Source organism: Rhinolophus sinicus, linkage group LG01, assembly GCF_036562045.2.
Source record: "Rhinolophus sinicus isolate RSC01 linkage group LG01, ASM3656204v1, whole genome shotgun sequence".
Classification (NCBI taxonomy): domain Eukaryota; kingdom Metazoa; phylum Chordata; class Mammalia; order Chiroptera; family Rhinolophidae; genus Rhinolophus; species Rhinolophus sinicus.
This window is the reverse complement of record NC_133751.1, coordinates 38,144,787-38,166,876: the sequence shown is the minus strand read 5'-3', so window position 1 is coordinate 38,166,876 and position 22,090 is coordinate 38,144,787. Positions and strand designations below refer to the sequence as shown.

Here is a 22,090-nt window from a genome sequence, read left to right as displayed (position 1 = left end):
CTATTATTGAGGTGAGAGGGTTGCTTTGCCTGAAGACTTGCTCTGGGCCACTGGATGGTTATTCCAGCCCTGGGTAGATACCAGCGAACATGCTCTCGTGGTTCTTACTTCCTAGTGGAGGAGACAGACAATGAACAAGCAGTCAAATAAATAATGCCAGACAGTCCTGTGAAAAAGGTAAACATCGGGGGTTGGGGGTGGGTGGTGGGATGGGCACGGCTTTTTTAGGTGGAGTAGTCAGGGAGTAGCTGTCTCATTTCCATTGCTGAACAAGACGGTTTCCAGCCTATTCAGAGCCTGTGTGCAAATTAGAGGCCACCTTGGGGCCTCTAATTTAAGCAGAGGATTGATTGATAGGAAGGGACCATTTATGGGAAGATCTGGAAGAAACTTTCTAGGCAGAGGAGTAGCGAATGTTGAAGCCCAGAGTACATCAAGCTGGGCAATGAGCAGCAGCCAGACCCGGGTGGAGGGAGAGAACAGGAGGAGACGAGGCTGAGACGGTAATGGCAGGCCCCTCTGCATTTTGATGCCACGGCAGGACTTGGTTTAGAACAAGAACAGTCCTAAGAGCTTAGACTTACTGGTGCCAGGCACTGTTCTACACAACGTACATGAATCATCTCAGTGAATGTGCACGAGCACACAGACGGTGGGCATTGCTGTTACTCTCATTTTATGGATTTAGACTTCAGGCCCAGTTGCCCAAGCTCACACAATCAGACCGGGGCAGAGCTGGGGTTAGAGTGTAGGGAGGCTGACGGGAACGCAGGTGCCTAATCCCCGTGCAGCCAGTGCTGACGCGCAAAATGCTACTTAATAGATCCCTTTCTTGACGCATATCCTCTCATTAAAGAAAAAAAAACCAAAAAAACCCATCTGTTGACAAAAGAGAGAAAGGGAAGAAATCAGAGCAGTGTTAATGACAGGGATAATTAAGAAGCACTTTAAATAAAGGCCAGGCGTCAGTTTACCTTAATAGCTAATCACTATGAAAAAGAACGTCTCATCATTGTCAAAACAGAAACCATTGTCTTTTGTTCAACCTTGAAATCCAGCTGTGACTACTAAACAGTTCCATATTTCTGGGCTGCCACATCTTGGAGGAGCAAGAGAGGAACCATTCACATAGCTACCACATGAAGGGCACTCCCTAGAGTTGAGCAGTGCCCTGCCCTGCAACACACCCAGCCGTCTCATTTCCATTGCTGAACAAGACTGTTCATAACCTATTCAGAGCCTGTGTGCAAATTAGGGCAAAATGCCCGTTCCTGCAGGGTGATGCTGCCCACACCAGTGCCCTCTACCAGCAGGCATCCATGTGCAGGGCACATCTGCACGGTGGTACCTGGTGGCCTATTCTTGAGGACATGTTTCGCAGCCCTTGGCCCTGGTAGTTCGGCTACGAACCTGTGCTCTCAGGAGCATTTCTGAGATTTGTTTTGTAATGGTGACAATGGGAGCTCTTGTACCTGGATATGGGTCATTCCACTGTCATCCCACACTGTTGTCTCTGGTGTGGTGCTCTGGCAGGAATCAGCTCTGATGTCACCCAGGTATCCTTGACTTGCAGACAGGCAAGTTCACAAGTCTGGTATGTTTGACTTTCTTCTCAGCTGGGACTGCCAGCTGTGGTTTTCAAAGCCTGTGGCTCTTTCCCAGTCAGCAGCATCGCCAACCAGTGCTCTGGGCCTGTGCCACACTCTCTGCTCTCCAGCTTGCATCAAAGTCAAGCTGAGAAAAGGGACAACAGCTAAAGCAGGAATGTTAACAGATACGCGATCTATCTGCTCTCTTTTATCTTGAACCGAGTTTTGTTAATAGGCAGGTGTATGTCTGGACTCGTCACTCAGCCGTGGCCGTGAGAATCACTGAGTTCCTGTTTGATATCACGGCCTCGGCATTTACATTGAGCAATGTTGTGATCATTCTTATAAAACGTATAATTTTTGCATTTGCTGAAAATTATCGAGAATTATATCCATTTGTTTAGTTGCCTTATGTTAGGTCCCAAATAAGAAACTTCCTTAGGAATTTAATTTTAGGGGAGGAGATCTCTTTAATTCTTCAATTTATTCATTTGATAAGAAAAACCAGAGGCTCAGACCCACATTGGTGTGCCATCACCATAATTGTATTAGCACTGTGGTTAGGGATTTGATTTCTGTGATCTTGATTTTTTCCTTTTTTATACCATATCACATGCATGTCTTCTACTGTAAGTTACCCTAAGTCCATCCCATCCCCTTTTATTGGGAAGGAGATAGCCTATATTTAAAAAACAAAACAAAAATGAAACTGTATGGAAATCAGTGTAGATTTGTCTATATTAAATCCAAATTATGAAGCCACTAAACCATCATGTGAGTAGCAATTTCAGTACATATTTATTATGTATTTCTTTTCAGCGCGGAGTTCCCATGTTACATTTACAATATTACTTCATTTGTGCTCTGGCGTCCTGGCCTCACCTATTCCATAATGTGCTTTACTTTGCCTCATATGTGATATGCTATGCCCACTATTACTTTATTCAGTTCCTGACTGAGTCATTTGATCACTACACAACTGCAGCTAAATATGAATATAGGGTGTTATGTGCAGCAAGACAAAGTTGCCATTGGTTGTCACTTTGTATGAATCCTGTCTTCTCCCTCTTCCTCTTTCCACTGTCAGTGTCCTGCTTGTCATCTACACCCTTCTTACTCAAAGTGTGGTCCTAGTGTGGGCATTGCCTCCGAGCTTATTAAAAATGCAGCGTCCCAGGCCCTGCCACAGACCTACTGAATTCCAGTCTGCATCTTGGGCAGGACCTCAGGTGATGCATAGTCTCAGGAAAGCGTGAACAGAGCTGTTCTGTATCACTGCCGTCGCTTGCTACCCTGCCACACTACACCCCCCTTTCTCCTTTACACCTTTGTTTCTGAAACATAGTTCCAGTGATGTTATTGTCCTAGTGCCTTGGCAGGACATAAGGATTCCCTTATTTAATAAGAACACAGATTGTCAGGCCTTTCTCATGGATCTTTGGTGGGGTCTGGAAATCTATTATTGTTGACAAGCATCTAAAGAGATTCTAATGATCGGGCGAGTTTGGGAAACACTGGTTCCATGATGTAAAATCAGCCTCGTCAGCATGGCTTTGTGTCCTTGGCCCGTGTTCCCTTCCTGTTCTGCCTGAGACCCTGGCCTCACCAACGCAAGCAGCATTTCCATACCTCAAAGCCTTTGCTAACTCTTGCCTCCATGTGGGATGTTACCTTGACCACCTGACTTTGGGCCCTCTGTGATGGGGTCCCTCCTGGCCTTGCTCAGACACCATCGCTTCAGGAGAATGCCACTAGCTCATTTTCTTAGAACTGAGGGCTTCTTTCTCCTCGCACCCATTGATGTTCACTTTTCTCATCTAGTACCTACCCCGTTCAGCCTAGAATTATCATTGTTTGTGCCCTACTAGCTCAGTAAGATCCTTTGAGAACATGTGTGAGAACATATCTTTGAGCTGTTTCTACCTCTACCCTAACTCCTAGCTTATCCCTGTACTTTTCCATTATGAAGCTCTTAAATACATATTGAATTGAATGGAAATATACTTTGGGGAGATTGTGTCTCATTGAGCATCATTTATTAATGGTCCCTAAAACTACAAATCATTTGAAATGAACAACAGACTATATGGAGTGTTGGATGCTTGCTAGATTTTTTTAAAGGGGGATTTTACTAAGAAGCTTATTGCCTCTTCTGTGATAGTTTATTTTAGCAAATACTAACCCATTCCATTCTTCCAACAGTGGGGGCTCCTGCTGTACATCCCGTGAGTGGCACCTGCCGGTATTGGGGGCATTCTTCCAGGCTTTGCCATTCGTGTTTAAAAAGCTAATGAACTGTTAGGAATTGCTTGGTGCCAGTACTTCTTAGAAAAATGTAATAGAAAGGTTTTGGATTGATTTTTGTTTCACAGTGATTTAAAAAAATAAATAAATCCCCTATGTAAAAGATAAAATTTTGTCTACCACCTGCTAGTAGATTTGTCATATAATTTGTTCTTTTTGTTTCAGTAATTCAATGCAACTTGAAAAATATTTATTGTCTTCTCACAGGTGGTTGATAGTAAAAGATTCCTTTTTACTGTATATGAAACCAGACAGTGGTGCTATTGCCTTTGTCCTGCTGGTGGATAAAGAGTTCAGAATTAAGGTGGGGAGGAAGGAGACAGAGACGAAATATGGACTCCGAATTGATAACCTTTCAAGGTAGAAATTTCAAATATTTTTAAAAGTAAATATTTTTGGTCAAAAGATATTTTTACTAAAATCTCTTCAAAACAAAGTTTTTCTTCCAACCTTAAATGAAGAAGGAGGTGAAATAATTTAAATGTTTGAAAATTTTTATTTAGAACTTATCCGCAATCAAAAGTAATGAAACTACTTTTTCCTTGTAATAAAATTTTAAGGATAGACTATCCTATGTGCAACAGTCAGAATCAACTCTTCTGTGTGTTGATATATGCCTGTTTTAACAAAATTGACTACTTAATACCATTTGGTCAAACAGATAAATTAAGGAGTGATAGCTCATATTTTTAAACATAAAATTTTACTTTATGAATTGATTATTCTTTAATTAACAAAACACTTAAAAAGTGATCTGATTTAGAAAAATTCTGTTTACAGACATATACCTTGAAAGGATACTCAAGGGTACATTTACTGTAGATTTTATTAGTGAGTATGTGTGTGTGTTGATATATATGTTTTTTCTCTGGAAGATTGTTATATATGTGTTTTTCTACATACATTTGTCTCTGTAAAGTTCAGCCTCATATATATAAATATATATATATTTCCATATATATATATATATATATATATATATATATACATTTCTCTGTTTACTCACATTGATATATATATATATACACACACACATATATGTACATATATATGTACATACACACACACAACTAATATACACTTGCATAGGTGTGAGTGGGTGTGTAAAAAGATTTGGAACTTATCTCCTCTGACAACGGAAGGTTCAGGATTGGTTATTGGAAATGCAAAGATGCTGCCGTTAAACTTGCCTCCTGGTATGCATTTTTGCTTTGTGGAGGACCACAGAAATCAGGCCACAGTTCTCACTGTTCCCTAACAGATCCCTGGACCAGTCTTTGGGATCAGGAGGCTGGAATATGCCATTTTGCTTGGCTTTGGTGGACTCAGAACAGGGAAGGGATTACTCTGCTAAAGCACAATCAGAATGCTGTTCCCAGAAGCCAAGGGAATGGACACCAGACAGTATAAAGGGAAATGACCTCTACAGGAGCCAACAACTCGCTAACACCAAGACATAGGACCTCACCTTATACCTCTCTCATTACCCTCCTCACAGCGTAGCACAGCCGCAGTACCTGTACAAAAGGTACTTACTTTTGTAAGTACCTTTACACATGTTTTCATGAGTAAATAAGTAACCTGAAAATTTATTTTTGCGACATTGGCTATATTTTAAAATCCTGCCAAAAATTTTTAGAAGTCTGCCTGTATGATGTAAGTAAGGTGCTCTTTGCTTAAAAATTTTCGACTGTGTCTGTCATACCAAAACAAACAGGACATGTTTCGTTCTTAAATTTGTTTAAAGAGAGAGAACACAGATTGACCATTCTCTTCCACATTTTTGCTTTTCTTTGAAGGACACTTATTTTAAAATGCAACAGCTATAGACATGCTCGATGGTGGGCAGGGGCTATAGAAGAATTCATCCATAAACATGGAACCAACTTTCTCAAGGATCATCGATTTGGGTCATATGCTGCTATCCAAGAGAACACTTTAGCTAAATGGTAAGATCTTTGTGCTCTAAGACTGTCAAGGTAGTCATAGCATCTAATATTACAATGCTCTAAATTCACCTGGAATCAGTTTTCAAAGCTGTGAAAAGATAAAATGCATTATACTTAACAAGGGCCTTTCTTTATATAACAGGACTATCGAAACATTGATTAGTTTTCTAATTTTTGTTTTTAAGATGTTTAACAGTAAACTTTAGATAGCTAGCTTTAGATTTTGAAGTTTGATTTTAAAAGCTAACTGTATACATTTTCTTAAAGATGGAAATGGAAGATTTATTTAAGTCATTAGCCATAATTTAAGAAAAATAATTTACTTGCCATATATATATATTTTTTAATAAAATCATGCTTAGCATGTTTTTCTACCCATGAATTGGAAACTGGTCTGTTTTCAGTCTCAGAAGAACAACTATGTGTGAGTTCCGGATGGGAGAATTCAGCTGACCCCTATACGATGAGACCAATCGATTTGTTGTTCTCTCAGCAGAAAAGAATCGGGTTGCTTACTTCTGTCTACTTACTGTACTTCCTACATAGCAGATGGACGGTGCTTATTTTCAGTCCTCGTTTTCCAGTTACACTAAGTAAACTGGTGGTTGTGTAGAGACTCTGGGCAGTGGCTTCCAGCTTTGGCTTTGCCATAAGATATGTGTCTTCTTTTTTTGTTTTGTTTTTGTGATAGATAAATAAATAAATAAACAAACAAATTTGTTTTTCAGGTATGTTAATGCCAGAGGATATTTTGAAGATGTTGCAAATGCAATGGAAAATGCAGAAGAAGAGATTTTCATCACAGATTGGTGGTTAGTATCTGTCCATGGGGTTGTGCTTGGAGGTCTCTATGTTTAGGAATGTACAGAATGTTATGCTGCCAGAATCATATATTATGAAAACCGGCAGTACCTACAGATGGTTTGGCCAACATCCCAACCAATTAATTCTAATAGCTTCCAATGAAAGGTCTTTTCCAAACACTTGGCATCCAAATATAGTCTTACAATATTTAGCTTGAACAATTTTGTATTTGCCTTTCTATTTAGAAGCAGACACCCAATATTCATTTTAGTAAAGATTATGTTGCAATGCAAATAGAGTTGTAGAACTAATGGAAAATAATCTTCCTTGGGTAGTCTTTCCTTATTTTGGTATATCTGTCACCAGGGCCAGTGAATATACTTCTTCTGAATTGTTCCTTTGAAATTGGAATAGTTCCATTTGCCCTTTGCTGTTAAAATGTCCTTGGTAATGATTAGGCCTGGTCAGCTTTTCTGGAGATATATCAGGTTTCCACTTTCTGAACTCCTTTAAAAATATCCGTGAGAGTTATGATGCTTATTACAGTTACTAGAAGTCTCATATCTAAAATTCATGTAGCTATTGGGAAACTATACTCCTGGACTTGGTGTAGGCTTTGTAGTCTGACTTGAGTTCCCGTTACCCATCTGCCGGTACAGTTAAAAACCATTGCAGATGCCAACACTGACTGCAACAGAAATGTTTAATATGTGTTTTCCTTCTAAGAACTTGAAATGCCCCTGTTGCTTGAAATGCCCCTGTTTTTCCCTATCCTCTTTCCTTCCAGGTGCTACCTTATATATGAACTGTGAAGCTATCATCATTTCCTCCTAATTCTAGATTTGGCGGGGATGGGAGAGTAGTTAGGAAGGTGAACTCATCGTCTTCTACTGTTTTGCCTCACTGCTATGAAACTCTGTCATTTCAGGGCACGCTTTCCCAACTTAGGCACTACTGACATTTTGGGCCTGATAATTCTTTATTATGGGGTGGTGTTCTGTGCATTGTGGGATGTTTAGCACTATCAATACCCCTGGCATCTACCCACTAGGTGCCAACAGTAAGATGCCCGTGGTGATAACCAAAATGTCTTTAGACATTGTCAGATGTCCCCTGGGGAACAAAGTCTCTCTTAGTTGAGAATCATTAATCCAGAGTCAATATGATGGTCAGTACTTCTACAACTCTATTGATTCTCATGTTTATGGAGTAGCGCTTAATCCTAGCCTTTATGTTCTTGCTCAATTGTGTCTTTCAGTCAGTTACCAAGAGTAAAACAAAGTTTCCTACTGAGAAGCTACTTCTTCAGTTGAATACTTTCTAAACACTTATGAGAATAAATTCAAATTTAGTATTTTACTATATTCCTTTAAAAAATATTTCTGAAAGTTTGACAAGGACATGAGAGAGATTGAAGATAGTTTTTCCACTGTGCCCATGTTTTCCTGTTTTATGCAAGAAAATAATATCCCCTTTCAAGCTTTGAACAAGAAAATACGGACTCATATTTGAACAGCTGAAGAGATGGAACCCTGAATGTTTTCTCTTTTACTGTCAGAAAAAAAATAAATCAGGAGGTTATTTCTTGTTCATGATTGCACTAAGATAACATCTTATTACAATACTCCCTTTGAAATAAAACCTTTGTAGCAACTTCCCTCATAACAAGTGAAGAAAATCCTTGTTATGCAAGTATATTGCAAAAGGGAGCATTCAAAAATGCTCCCTTAGCGTTACAAACCCTGACAAGTTTGGATCTGAGAGAGTGATAAGCATAGTTAGAGAATGCACATGCCCTTTAGAAACTTCTACTCTAATTTAAGAGACATCATATACTTAAGTGAAAATGGTATTGATCTGTTTCTAAAACAATTATTATGCAAGCAAAGGCAGATATAGTCAACCGAGAAACAACCTGAGACCTAGAAGTGCTTAGTTCCTTGATTTTACCACCTATCCATTCATTTGTTACTTTATTTGCTTATTCATTGAAGAGCTATTCAGTGAGCACACATTCTGTGACAGGTCCTTAACCAGGCCATGTGCATATAAAGATGAGTGAGAAGAGCCCCTGCCATAAAACTTACAGAGTCAAGAAGTCATATGTAAAAACTCAGCAGTGAAAACTCAGCAATGAGGATCGACATAGCAGAAGGCATGGAGAGAGTACAGAGGAAGGGGCAGTGACTGAGCCTGTGGGAGGAGGCTGTAGCAGCTTCATGGCAGAGAATGCTGGCCTGGGTCCCGGAGATGGAGTTGGCCAGTTGAAGACTGTCCATGAATGTTTTAGGCAGTGGGACAGCCAGAACCAAGGCATAGAGGTGTGAGCACAGCAACGTTGGAGGAGGGAAGAGGTCCTACATAGCTTAAGCACAGTATTCTTTAGGATGGTAATTGGAGATGACACTCAAAAGATGGGTGAGGCCCAAATAATGAAGGGCACTGGGTGAGCTACGGAGGAGTTTGCACTCAATCCTGTGAACCCTGGGAACCACTAAAAATATGTAAGCTTGGGAGCTTGAATCAAATTTGTTTTCTAAAAGGGACCACTCTGGGAATGGTATAGGAGATGAATTGAACAGTGGTTATAGAGACCACTGAGCAAGCTGTTGTGGTACAGGAGAGAAGTGGTCAGGGTCTCCGCACAGGCCACCTTAGGGGCCTGACCATTACTAAGTTGGAGCAAGTCATGGTCACCTTTCTAAGGAGTAGTTTCTAAGGTATGGTCGAGGGAACATTAACAATAATAGCTACTGTTTGTTGAATCCTTGCTAGATGCCAGGACTGTGTTATAGATGAGAAACGTGAGAGCCAACAGGGCAGATCAGGAAGCTGCCTGCCACCACAGTCGGTACCAACCAGCGCGGGCTTGGATCCAGGTGTGTCTGCTCCAGAGCACGCATGTCACAGAGCTGCCGCTCAGAGGAGCCAGCGGCACTGCCTGGTGTCCGAGGGTCTAGTGATCAATGAGATTCTTTAAGTAAGATTGACAAAAACATTTTAAGATGCTAGATAAAGTCGTAATCAGATTTCAGTAGATTTAGTCAGGAGACATTTTCGAAAGAGGTAAATCCTAAGATGGACCATCGAGTTAGAAGAGAGTATGCTTTCTTAAACAGCCCCGACTATCTGAAAATCCTGGTGAAGAGTAAAATTCTACCTAGATGTTTAAAGGATAAAAAGAGGTAATTTCTATAGAAATATGAGTGACCATTCTTCACTTGTTTATGTGAATCAATTGGAAGAACACACACTTTTATGTCTTTTCCGCGTTTGCTCCTGTTTCAAATCACCTGTGCACTAACTATCCTGTGTTCCTTGGAGGACGTTCTAACATGAGGTAGGAGACCAAGATGCAGCTTCCAGCCCCACTGCTAAATTGCTGTAACTTAGGACCAATCCAAAGAGCAAGGCTCAGCTCTGCTTTCCTCTTGATACGGTCATGCTGGTTAGCACTGTCCAGCAGGGATGCGTGGAGCAAGTGTGTTGCGTCTTTGCCCAGATGGGTTCTCTGTCCGGCTTGTCCTGGATGGGGGTTCTGGTGGGGTCTCCCACAATGTCTATACTGAATCTGTGCATTAAACGGGTCAGAGATAGACAGGATTCATAAAATTGGAGAATGAAGAAGAAAAACAAAAATGTTTTTAAATGGGAAGTTTATCAAAGGAAGAGCAACAGAAGAGAGGTGAGCAACTGGGCTGGAGACAAAGTGAAAAACAAAATCAACATTTCATTATTGACGGCCTCACAAGCTAAGACTGTTCTAAGTAAGAGAATACATTTAAGTTGATTTCAATGTTGTGAGTGTTTTTGAAATGGTGGGTTGCAATTAGTAATTATTAATATTTATGAAAATAATTTAGTGGTTATGCTCAGAATTTTTTTTTTTTTTAAAGAATAGGATAGGATAGGAAAAGAAAAGAAAGAGAAGAAAAAGGAAAACTGCAGCTTATGTGGTTTCAGGGCTATTATTTTGAGAAATTTTTATGTCAATAGTAAATAATAGATAGATAGATAGATAGATAGATAGATAGATAGATAGATAGATAGGCAGACAGATGAAGTTATTGGGATGGATGTGTAATGTATTCCTGTGGATCATGATCTAAAAAGTTTGAAAGCCACTGACTTTCAACAGGGTTGACAAACTTTTTCTGTAAAGGGCCACATAGTAAATATTTTAGGCTTTTCAAGTCATATACAGTCTGATGCATATTCCTGTGTGTGTACATGTGCGTGTGTTTAATAACCCTTTGAAAATGTAACAATCATTCTTAGCTCATGGGCTATACTAAAACACCCTATGGCCAGATTTGTCTCATGGACCATAGTTTGCCAACCCTTGTCTTAGAAAGTAGATTTTAGCTACTACTGTGTTTCCCCGAAAATAAGACCTAGCCGGACCATCAGCTTTAATGCGTCTTTTGGAGCAAAAATTAGACCTGGTCTTACTTTAATATAATATAGGACCTGGTCTTATATAATATAATATAAAATAAGATCGGGTCTTATATTAATTTTTGCTCCAAAAGACACGTTAGAGCTGATGGTCTGGCTAGGTCTTATTTTCGGGGAAACACGGTGTATTATATCAACACTAAGAGCTACGTGTACTGTTAACTTTTTAAGAAACTGTCAGTCTGTTTTCTGGAATGGCTGTACCATTTAACATTCCCACCAGCAATGTATGAGAGTTCCTCCTTCTCATTGCTAGCGCTTGGTATTGTTATCTTTTTTTAATGTTAGCCAGTCTAAAGGGTATGTCGTAGTGTCTCATTTTCGTTTTAATCTGCATTTGCAACCTGTTTTCAAGTTAAGCATATTTCCTTGTGATTCTTGAACATTTGTTTAGCTTTTTAAGAAACATGTTCAAGTATTTCTTTTCCTTTTTTATTGAATTGTCTCCTTATTATTGAGTTGTGAGAGATCTTTATACATTCTAGTTACAAGTTGTTCCACTTCATTCTGGCCTCCATAGTTTCTGATGAAAAATTTGCAGTTGTTTGAATCATTGTTCCCTTTAAATAATAATAGTTTTTCTTCTGGGTGCTTTCAATATTTTTTCTCTGTTTTCAGTTTTCAGCAGTTGAATTATGAACCCCGTTTGGGGTTCACTGAGCTTCTTTAGTCTGTAGGTTTATGTCATTCACCAAACTTGAAACATTTTCAGCCACTATTTCTTAAACTTTTTTTTCCTGCACTTCCCTCTTTTTCCTCTCCTTCTGAGTCTCTGGTGGCTTAGATGTCTTTTAGTATTTTCAACAGGTCTCTGAGGCTCTGTTCATTTTTTTTTTTCAATCCTTCTCTTTTTAATTCAGATTAGATAATTTCTATTTATTGACCTTTAAACTTTCTGATTGTTTCCTTTGTCACTTCTGTTCTGGTATTGAGCCTATCCAGGGAGAGTTCTAGTGTTTTTGGTAATTGTATTTTTCAGTTTGAAACTTTCTCTTTGGTTCTTCTTTGTATCTGTTCTTTGCTGAGACTGTCTGTCTTTCCATTCATTTTAAGAGTATTCAACCTTACTTTTTGAAACATTTTTTTGACGTCTGACAAAGAGTTAAAGTAACTAATTCCAACATCTGTGTCATTTTCTCTGTTTATTATCTTCCTGAAATTTGAGGTTTTTCTGATTCTTTGTAGACCAAGTAATTTTTTTATTCTGTTCTGGAAGTTTTGAATATTGTGACTCTGGATCTTATTTAAATTTGATAGAGAATGTTGATATTTTTGTTTTAGCAGGCAACTGGCCCAGTTGGGTTCAGGCACAATGTTCCAGCCTGTCTTCTTGGTGTTTTTAATGCCAAGTTGTATTTTCAAAGCCTCTGCAAGTGCTCTTCAGATCTGTCCCCCATGTGCTCCACCTAATGGCCAATTTGGGAAATGCTCTATTTTTTAGTTCTAACTCTGGTACAATATTTTGGATCAAATCCAAGTGTGGGCAGTTGGGAATGAGCTAGAAGTCATAAACAACTTTATAGGGTTGATTTCATGAGTTCCTTCCTCTCCATGATTTCCCCACTAGTTTTGGGTTCCCTGTGTCTTCCCTTTTCAGTCCTCTAGCTAGAAAAGGTGGAGCTTTGTTTACCCTGCTCTGCCAATACAGTTTCTTCAATGACAGCTGCCCATAGCCAAGCAATGGATATTTACATTGTCCTCTTGGAACCTGTTTTCCAGTTGGGGAGCAAGGTTCCACTCCCTCAGAATTTTTGGAGCCTGCAGACCCCTCTTTACCACTCCTGTCACTGCCAGAAGATCCCAGGCATTCTCCTTAAGCCTAAACTAGAGGACTTCTGAAATTGTCTCTATCTGTGCCACTGCCCTTTTTAGATTCTCCCTCCAGGCTGAGGAATCAAAGTAGGTAAACAAAAGCAAAGTAGGTAAAACAAAACAAAACAAAACAAAACAAAACAAAACAACAGTAAAATCACTACTGGCTAGATGGTATGTCAGATTCTGTTCTTCAATATTGAATTTTCCTTGAGAGGTAGCTGAAGATCTTCCAAGATATCTAGTAGAATATCCTACATACAGGGTACACAATGCTGTGTATTAAATAAAGGATCAGAAAGACTTAATTGCTGAGCATAGCATTAGATGTGGCCTCCAAAACGAAGTCCTCTGAGACCATCCATAATTAATGTGTGCTTAAAAAAATTGCAAGTATGTATATGTTGTTGGTCATATCTCTTCTGTGAGCTAGCAGTGCACAGTGATGGACTTTACTGCTTAAAAAAAAGAACTCTTTTTAAGTCATCTTCGATTTTTTACTATTGATTGCTGCATTTTTGGTTTGTTTGGACATAGATTACCTAATGTTTTCTATTCTGAATTAAGTATGTAAGTGTTTATACTGTACATATCCCACCATTTGTCTGTTTTCTTATTTATCTTACTCAATATGTGTTTAATTTGTATACTTTATGCCTGGGTTTTTATTTTCCTTAACATGAATGAAATACAGCATAAAATTATTGCTTTTAATCTCATTATGTCCTTAAAACCCTGTTTCAAACACTTACAGGACTCCCTAGCAAGGCAATATTACAGGCTTTAATCCTTGCACAATCTCCTCCTGCTCCTCCAGGTCTAGCATTTCAGCAGGTGAAGTTCTCTTCATTGTTTCTTTTTCTTCATTACAGGGGAGTTATGTCACATACAGATTGAACCCAGACACTGACTTTAGAAGTCAACCCCAAGAGAAAAAGTGACTCTCCTGTACGCTTAGCTGCCTGGGGCATTACTAAAGAGAAGAGCCCAGGGCTCCATTCTCACGTTGGAAACATCTTATCTGTCAGCGAACCTGCCTCCTTGCTCAGGAGGACCCAGGTTCCATGGACACTGCTCCTTTGTGTAGAAGTCAGTGTTTATGTTTATCAATTAGGACACTTTGGGCTTGGATTAACAGAATGCTCACCTAAAGGTGGCTTAAACAGTGAGGATTTATTTGTCTTAATGAGAAATCCAAAGCTTGGCAGTTGTAAAGTTGGTGGAGTGGTCTAGTGATTTCAGGGTTCTGGTCTTCCTCTTAGAGTTTCAACATGGCTGCACCTCTCTAAGCATCAGAGCCACATACAACATATATCCTAAAGCCTCTTTTCCTGTGTTGAGTGAATGTGTGTTTCCCTCTCAACAAAGAAGAATAACTTTGCCATTAACCCCAGGTGTACCTCATTGTCCAGAATTGTGTCACATTGTGCTCTAGCTGCACCGGAGTCTGGAGAAGCAAGTATGTAGAATATTCCCACTCTGTAGTGGAAGGTAGACTCTGGCAGCAAGTAAGGCGAAGGTGGAGAATGGCTGCTGGCTGGGCAACCAGCAGTATCTGCATGTGTGCGTGTATGTGTGCATGTGTGAGTAAGATATATATATATATATATATATATATATATATATATATATATATATATATATGGAGAAATCTAGACTGATTTTTGATACGGATAAAGGCTTTTGTTCCCATATGACTTTGTATGTGCAGCACTATGGATGATACTCCACAGTGGAGGGTGATGATGGCATTTGGGCTAAAATTGCCTTTGTTTCCTATGACACAATCAGAATCTTAGATTTTTAGTTACGTGAAATTTTGTGATTTCAGGTTGAGCCCAGAAATCTTCCTGAAACGCCCAGTGGTTGAAGGAAATCGTTGGAGGTTGGACTGCATTCTTAAACGAAAAGCAGTATGTACTTTCCAAACAAATACCGATATGATTTCTTAAATGTTTATTGCCTCAGAAATGCCTTTTCTTTTTTAAAGTCCTTCATGTATACTTATAACTTTTTTTTTTCTTTAGAGTTTGACAAAACATAGAGTACTTACTGTTTTCATTTGGTTCTGATTTTTTCTGTTACTCTTGAGTGCATAGCATAGCATTTTGGCCTAATTTGCAGTATGGATTATAATAGCAATTCTAATTTTTGTTTTGTAATCAGTTGTGGACAGTTCATTTTATAGTCAACAACCTGTAATCAAATTTCATCATTGAATAGTAAATGATGAAATGAAACATAGCATTTCATTTTATTGACTATTCTGTTATTTGAGGAAAAGACCAAGTCATCAGAGATTTCAGTCAGATGGGGGCCAAGCTGATGTTGAAAAACATCAAAGAGGAGGGACACTAAGAATCAGTGCTGTTTTGGTTTTAGTTTTGGGACAGTTCATGGTAATAATGTGAAATTGTTTCCTGTCTAGTCGACCCTGTAGATTCTGGGTGAGCATTGAGTGTGCTCTTTTTTGTTATAGAAAATAAATTAGTGAAGCAATATAGGTTCACCAATGACTACTTTACATTCATGTGGCTAATGAATTTTTTTTATGTGGTTGGCCCTCAACCAAATTCAATTCAATTCAATTAAAATAGATCTGGATTTATTATTAATCGTGTCCAAATTGGGGAGTCCTAGGCTTTCCCCTATTATTTGAAACTGTCTTAATCCTTTTTTTATTCTATCATTAAACATTTTAGCAGAATTTGTAGATCTTAAGTAATTAGGGGTAGCATTTTCCTGTTTCTCACCACCTTCACTCGTTTCTTTTTTTCCTATCCTTGACATTTCCTTAGCCCGTCCCCCATTCACTTTTTCCTCTCTTTTTAGTGTCTTTTCCCATGACTTTCCTTTAGAGTTTCTGCAAATATCCATGATATAGTCAGAACTCACTGCTAATACTGAAGGAAGAAGTTGATAATCTGTGTTTCAGACATGTTTTGCCAAATAGCATCATTTTCATGGCTAGTCTAATTCGTTGTCTCAACCAATCTCTATTTACAAAATTGGAAATTCTGTCTTGAAAAGCATTATTTGCATATTTATTAAATAATCCTGCATACAATTACTGAGTGTCTCCTGTGAGCCAGGTACTATTCTAATTATTAAAGGTGCCATGTGTATGAATAGGATTTCATCTCTGCCCATGGATAGCTTGCCAAGGACTCATGTCCTGGGCTCAGTCCTAGCCTTACCAAACTTCTTTCTATATATTGAATGGGATATAACTTTCTTCCTGTTTCTCTCTGTGAAACGGCACCTTTCCCATTTCTCCTCAAGATTCCATTTTAATGCGTTTTCAGCCTTGCCTCACAATTGTCAATCAGTTCTCATGGTACTTATCCAATTACTGTGTTAGATTTCGATCAATGTGTTTGCTGCATGCCTACTGTGTGCAGGGCTTGGCTAATCATACGGGGATGCACATAAATCAAAAACGTGATTCTTGACCTGAAGGAGCTTAAAAATCTACACAAGGATCAGTTGGGTACAGAAACGGAGCCAAGATTCAGAGGCAGATGGGAGAGCATTGGCCAGCTCTGGTGGGAAAACCCCTCACAACATGAGGGATTTAGGTTGGGCAAAAAAAATTCAAAAGAAGTTTCTAGGTATAGGATATGTGGTGAGGAAACATTCTGGAAGCAGGAGTTTAGAAGGCTTTGTCAGTTATACTCCAGTGACAAAGTTGATTATACCTGAGTGTTAGCATATGTAGGATGGGTGATCAAGCTGGAAAGGCAGGCTGCCACTAGGATAAGGGGGTTTTCTGAGCCAAGCCAGTGATTTGGACTTTATGGAATGTAGTGGGGAGTTACTGTGGGGGGGCGGGTTGTGATGGATGAAGGGAGATCTGAACAAGATGATATGTTGGGAAGCTGAATATGGTTGTGGGAGGAAGTGGGAAAAACTCAGATTCAGAGAGCTAAATTTTAGACCACTTGAGATTGAGATGCCTCCAGGACATCTAAGTAAACTCTTAGAGAGCAGGGTTCTCAGAGCAGAGCAGGGCTCAGGAGGAAGATCCTGCAGGCAGGACCCGCTACCTCTTGAGAGGACGTGAGTTTGTTTATTCCCCTCAGCGTTACCTGTCCAGTTGCCTTTTCTGTCACTAGCATGAGCCCTGGTGAGGTTCTAGGTGAAAACCATGGTCAAATAAATATTATTGTCTGATAATGGTGCTTTGTTTTAATCTCATCCACTTCCTGAAACGTGTAATTTTTAAGTTGCGCATAATGATTTTTAAAATTTCCTAAGGAAATAGTAATACTATGAAATATTAATTTCTCAGGGGTACATTTAGTAACACTGTTCTCCCTTAACCTAGCTGCAACATATTATTTTGGTCATAAATTTTTAACATTCGGATCATTCCCAATTGATATTTCATATGCTCATAAACACTACTTCACATAAATAATTTAGTTTCTGAAAGCCACTAGCTTCACAAAGGAGTGGGTAGTAATAACATTTATTTTTGCATTACTGGGTCCCAGAGGTTCACAGTGTTGATTAAAATAATTTTTTCTTCTTCTATCTGATTGTGCAGTCTTTTTGGAAGGAATTTAGTGTCTCTGCCTCATAGCCAACATATAGGCAAACATCTCAAATGGCTGTTTATTAGGGAAAAAACAGAATACTTTGTTTCTCTGGTTGTAACCAAGTTGATATTTTCCTGTTTCATTGGCCTTCTGATATGCAATGTCATCATTTAAAATAGTCTAAGCCAGCCTTGAGGGGCAGAGAGTGTTTACAACTCAAATCAGCATCCCAGGGTTTTCCACAGTTTGGCATTTACTGCACTAAGAGATGAGAAAACTTGCGTCCTAGTTATGGTGACCGTATCCCTGGACCCAATTTGTACATTTCAACCTTAGAAATATGTGATACTTCTGATGATGCTTGCACCAGAAGAAATTTCAAGTGCAGCAACCTGGAAACTTACAGAAACATGTTTAGGTCCTCAGAGGGAATTTCTGTTATCAGGTTAATTTCTTACTGTCCCGCTCCACAAGGCGCACCCTAAAGCTGCAATCAGTGAGCAATAGGAGGGAAAGGTGTCCCAGCTTGTCAAGTGAGATGAGTAATCACAATTCCACACAGATCAAAGGGGATCTTATCAAAGTGGGGGGCCTAGAAGGGCATGGCAGGGAAGGGATCTTCAACCTTGAGGAGTGTGCATTAAACAAAACTGATAAAAAGCAAAGAAAGAAAAGAAAAAGCAAAAAGGCACACAAGCAGCTGTACTCTTACATCCCAGTGCTGCCTGCATTGCTATGGCGAGGATACAGTTTCTTTGTCACTTTTACTTTCATTTTCCCAAAATATTGCATCCCCTGCAGAAGTACATGACAAGGGATGAAATGAACAGTTATCCTGTGGCTGTATAAGCTTCAAGCAGTGGACATAGTTGGTTACATCTGGAAAATTATTTTGGCCACAGTTACTGTGAACAATCAGAGAAAAACCCGGCTCAGAAACAGTCTCTTGATTTCAACCATGAAACATTTTTATTTTGCTTGTATCCACGTGTATTATGTATATGTTAAACTCCTATTGTCTCTGTTCTACTTAATTAAAAACTAATTAGAAAAGAGGACAGAACTTTTGTCTTTGGAAATTTAGTCAGGTTCCAAGTTTATTCTGTGGAACCTTCAGGTTAGTTGACTTAAACAAACTTCAACAGAGGTACGAAACTTGATAATTGCTTAGTCAACTCCAGGCCATCTGCTCGCCTACTTCCCCTCTCTAAGCAAAAGTGATTTCCTGTAGGGTCACTAAAAGGCATTGGAAAAACATTAGATGTTTCAAAAGTGTATTTTTTAAATGACAGAATTAACATCAGCTCTTTGATTTCTAACTTGACTTTCATTTTGCACAAACATTTCCACCATTTGTATAAGCCTTCACTGTTACGACCCAGCAAATGCCTTCGTTCCCAAGAAACATTTTCTCCTTTGCCCTTATAAAAGTTTAGTTTATGATAGTGTTGTAATACCTTGATCAAAAGAAGAGGAATTTATTGCTTTGTTATCACAGAAATGCTGTCACTAATTAACTGTTTATTGTGGACATAGATGTAAGTAAATAATTATAAACCCAACTGCATAAAAATGAAATTTTTGTTTTTAATTGCTTCCTTGTTAGTCATTTCTTTGTATTTAAGCTAAAAAGACTCTACCCTGTTTCCTTTAGAGTTAATTTATTTCGATGAGAAAATATATGGTATAGGAGAAAATGTCAGGTGTTAATAAATGGAGGGTAATAATGCCATCTGTTAGCGTTAACATCTCATTTCAAAAAATCCATTAGTTATGCAGGTAAATGGAAAATTGTAAGATTTAGGCCAGTTCCTAATTTGCAACTACTGTCCTTTGTGAGTAATAATCTCATAAGCCTGAGAAGTAGAATTTCATCCATTTGAAACAAATGAGCCATGATAAAAGATGTCAGCTGTAATGTTCTATAATTTAGGCTGAAATTTTAGATTTCAAACTTTGTATTATATCTTTCCATGGGAGGCTGTTGTTTTGTAACTGTTACTCAGTGCAGCATTCAAAAGTGTTCAATATTCAAAGTAAATATGAATAATAGAGGAGAAAAATAATGTTCTAGTTTGCATTTAAAACCCTCAATCAGTGGTTCATTGCAGAGCACTCACAGGCCATGAGACATTATTAAGCTGTTCTCTTCTCGCCTATACTTTCACGTCCTTACTGCTTTCCTCAAGCAATAGTAATATAATATAATATAATACAATATATTATAATATAACATAAAAAGCAAGTTCCAAAAGTCAGAGAAATAGACTGTTAATCAGAGAAATAGAATGACATATATATATATTTTTACCATTTTTTTTTTTTTTTTTTAAGAGCAAGAGTGTGTCTTCTTCTGGTACTGACATTTTCCTAATGCAGCCCAGCACATAAATCTAGTATGTCCCTCCAGAAATGTATACAGAAATGTACACCAAGCAAGATAGTATTTTGAAGTGATGTGCTATTATAAGGCTGTAGGGGCCAAAATAATGCTTCTTAATACCAGCAGATCAATATTGGCGAATTGTATATGTGTTTGGTTTACTCCACTATTTTACATCCGGCAACCTAAAAATATTAACTCCAAAGTTATTTCACATTTTTATAGCATTGCAAAAATATTCAGCTATTGTAAATTAGATGTGTCAACGCAGTAAGGTTTCTTAAATTTGTGACTTAGATTTCCGTTATGAACAATGCCTAATTATCATGGATTATTCATTTATACTACAACTGAATTATTTTTTGTCACCATATGCCTGCATCACTAATACGCCAGAAAGTATTATGGAAAAATTCTTGCCTTTGATCTCTGGGATATTAAATGCCTGGGTGTAGATACATTATCTAGCATGTATGCAGTATGTTTCAAAATGTTTTCAGAGCTGCTGGATATAGAGAATTCAAATTAAAATGTTGCAAACTGTGCAGCAATACTGAGGCTGCAAACCTAAAAAGTGATAAAAGAAGCTGAGTTTCCTGGAGGAATACATTGTGACCTGTATGTTGAGGGGGAACCATCTGAGTGAACAGGGAGAACGGGAGGGATATTCAGAGGTAGGGCGGTTTAGCATAGGCTAAAACCTTGTCACCACCCAGAACTAGAAAAGAAAATGTTATGGTCGTACTTTTCTTATACTACCAGCTGTTGGACATTGTCTTTTTGATCCTTAATATTCATAGTAAATGCTATTTGTATAATCTGTTAAAGTTTACCAGGCACTTTTGACTTAATTTGACCCTTACAATGGCCTATTTTCTTGGGTCCAGCATCTAAAAGTGGATCAGTGTTAATTTGTGTGCTACTGCTAAAACTCACGGATTTTTGAATGTTAGAAATACTGACTTCTGAAGAATTCATTTCACTAGTGAAATAGACATTCATCATTTAATTATGGGTTAAGAGTGTGAACCAACACATTTATCTTTAAAGATTAAGAAATGTTTTTTTTCCATTTAAATAATCGTTTAATAAAGAAATATTCTATGCAAAACACCTCCAGAAACATTTAAGGGATATTTAGTATAACTTATTGCATCAGAGTTTTTTTTAATCAGTGTTACTTTAATAATTGAAGTATAATAAAAATAAACGAAAAGCCTAAATCTGTAATATGAATCAGGCCAAAGTTTTCCATAATTACAAGTGTTGGGAAATGTTCGCAGGTATAGCAGTATCAGACACTTTTAGTAGTTGAGGTTACAATTTCAACCTTCTGACTATAATTGGTCAAATAGAGTGACACTCTCTTGATATGACAAGTCCTAGGAAGGGAGATACATTTTTATTTCTGATATTTGTATTTTAATAATACATTTATGTTTTACCTTTCTGTGTTTGTGTTTTTCATTAAATACTTTTTTTACACTTGTGTATAGAAGAAAGCACAGACAGAAAGAAGAAAAAGAAAATCATAATCTACCTGCAGAAATTCTCATTCCTTCCTATGTTGTCTCTTGTGACAGCAACAGGGGGTGAGGATCTTCGTAATGCTCTACAAAGAGGTGGAACTTGCTCTTGGAATCAATAGTGAATACAGCAAGAGGACCTTAATTCGTCTACACCCCAACATAAAGGTATGAAGGTTCATCTTGCTGAACCATGCGTCTGCTTTATTAGTCTGTACTTTTTCAGTTATGTTTTGCTTTGAACAGTGGTTATCTGTAGTATTCCCTAATGTATATTTTAAATAAATAGTATTGTGGCCTTCTCAGAAATCAAACAAAATAGCATGCCTTCTTATACTTCCCATATTGTTGGAGTCAGCTTCTTTTACCCTGATAATTTAGCTAAGAACACACTTCCTAGCGTTGTCTTACTGTGTAAGAGACATGTCAAGTTCCCATACTCCTCATTAAGATTATCCTGGAAACTCTGAGATGTGATCTCCCTGTGGCATCACGTGAATACTGATAGCAACAAAGAGAGCTCCTCTAGGATTTAAAGTGCTTTTCTTACTAGCACCTTGTATATAATGCTAATAAAGTAAATAAGCATGATAAGCCATTTGAAAAAAGCTATTTGATATTTTGCCAAAGACATAAAGCCTATCAATAAGTATTGCCCAGTTATTGAGATACATCCAGACAATAAATCAATACATCTCTACCAGGCTTAAAGTATATAACAATT

At 38.2% G+C, this 22,090-nt stretch overlaps 1 protein-coding gene across 8 annotated transcripts in view; it reads left to right on the top strand.

The window, feature by feature from the left end:
- Positions 1 to 22,090, top strand: part of PLD1 (phospholipase D1) — a 180,299-nt gene that overhangs the window by 88,887 nt on the left and 69,322 nt on the right. For 5 of the 8 annotated variants that reach the window (XM_019735181.2, XM_074327913.1, XM_074327905.1 and 2 more), the window contains exons 9-13: positions 4,101 to 4,253; positions 5,693 to 5,842; positions 6,571 to 6,654; positions 14,748 to 14,829; positions 21,424 to 21,534. In XM_019735181.2, the coding sequence (XP_019590740.2) occupies positions 4,101 to 4,253; positions 5,693 to 5,842; positions 6,571 to 6,654; positions 14,748 to 14,829; positions 21,424 to 21,534 (580 nt within the window). The remainder of the gene's footprint in view (positions 1 to 4,100; positions 4,254 to 5,692; positions 5,843 to 6,570; positions 6,655 to 14,747; positions 14,830 to 21,423; positions 21,535 to 22,090) is intronic. The other 3 variants (XM_074327908.1, XM_019735163.2, XM_074327921.1) reach the window with 1 other exon arrangement.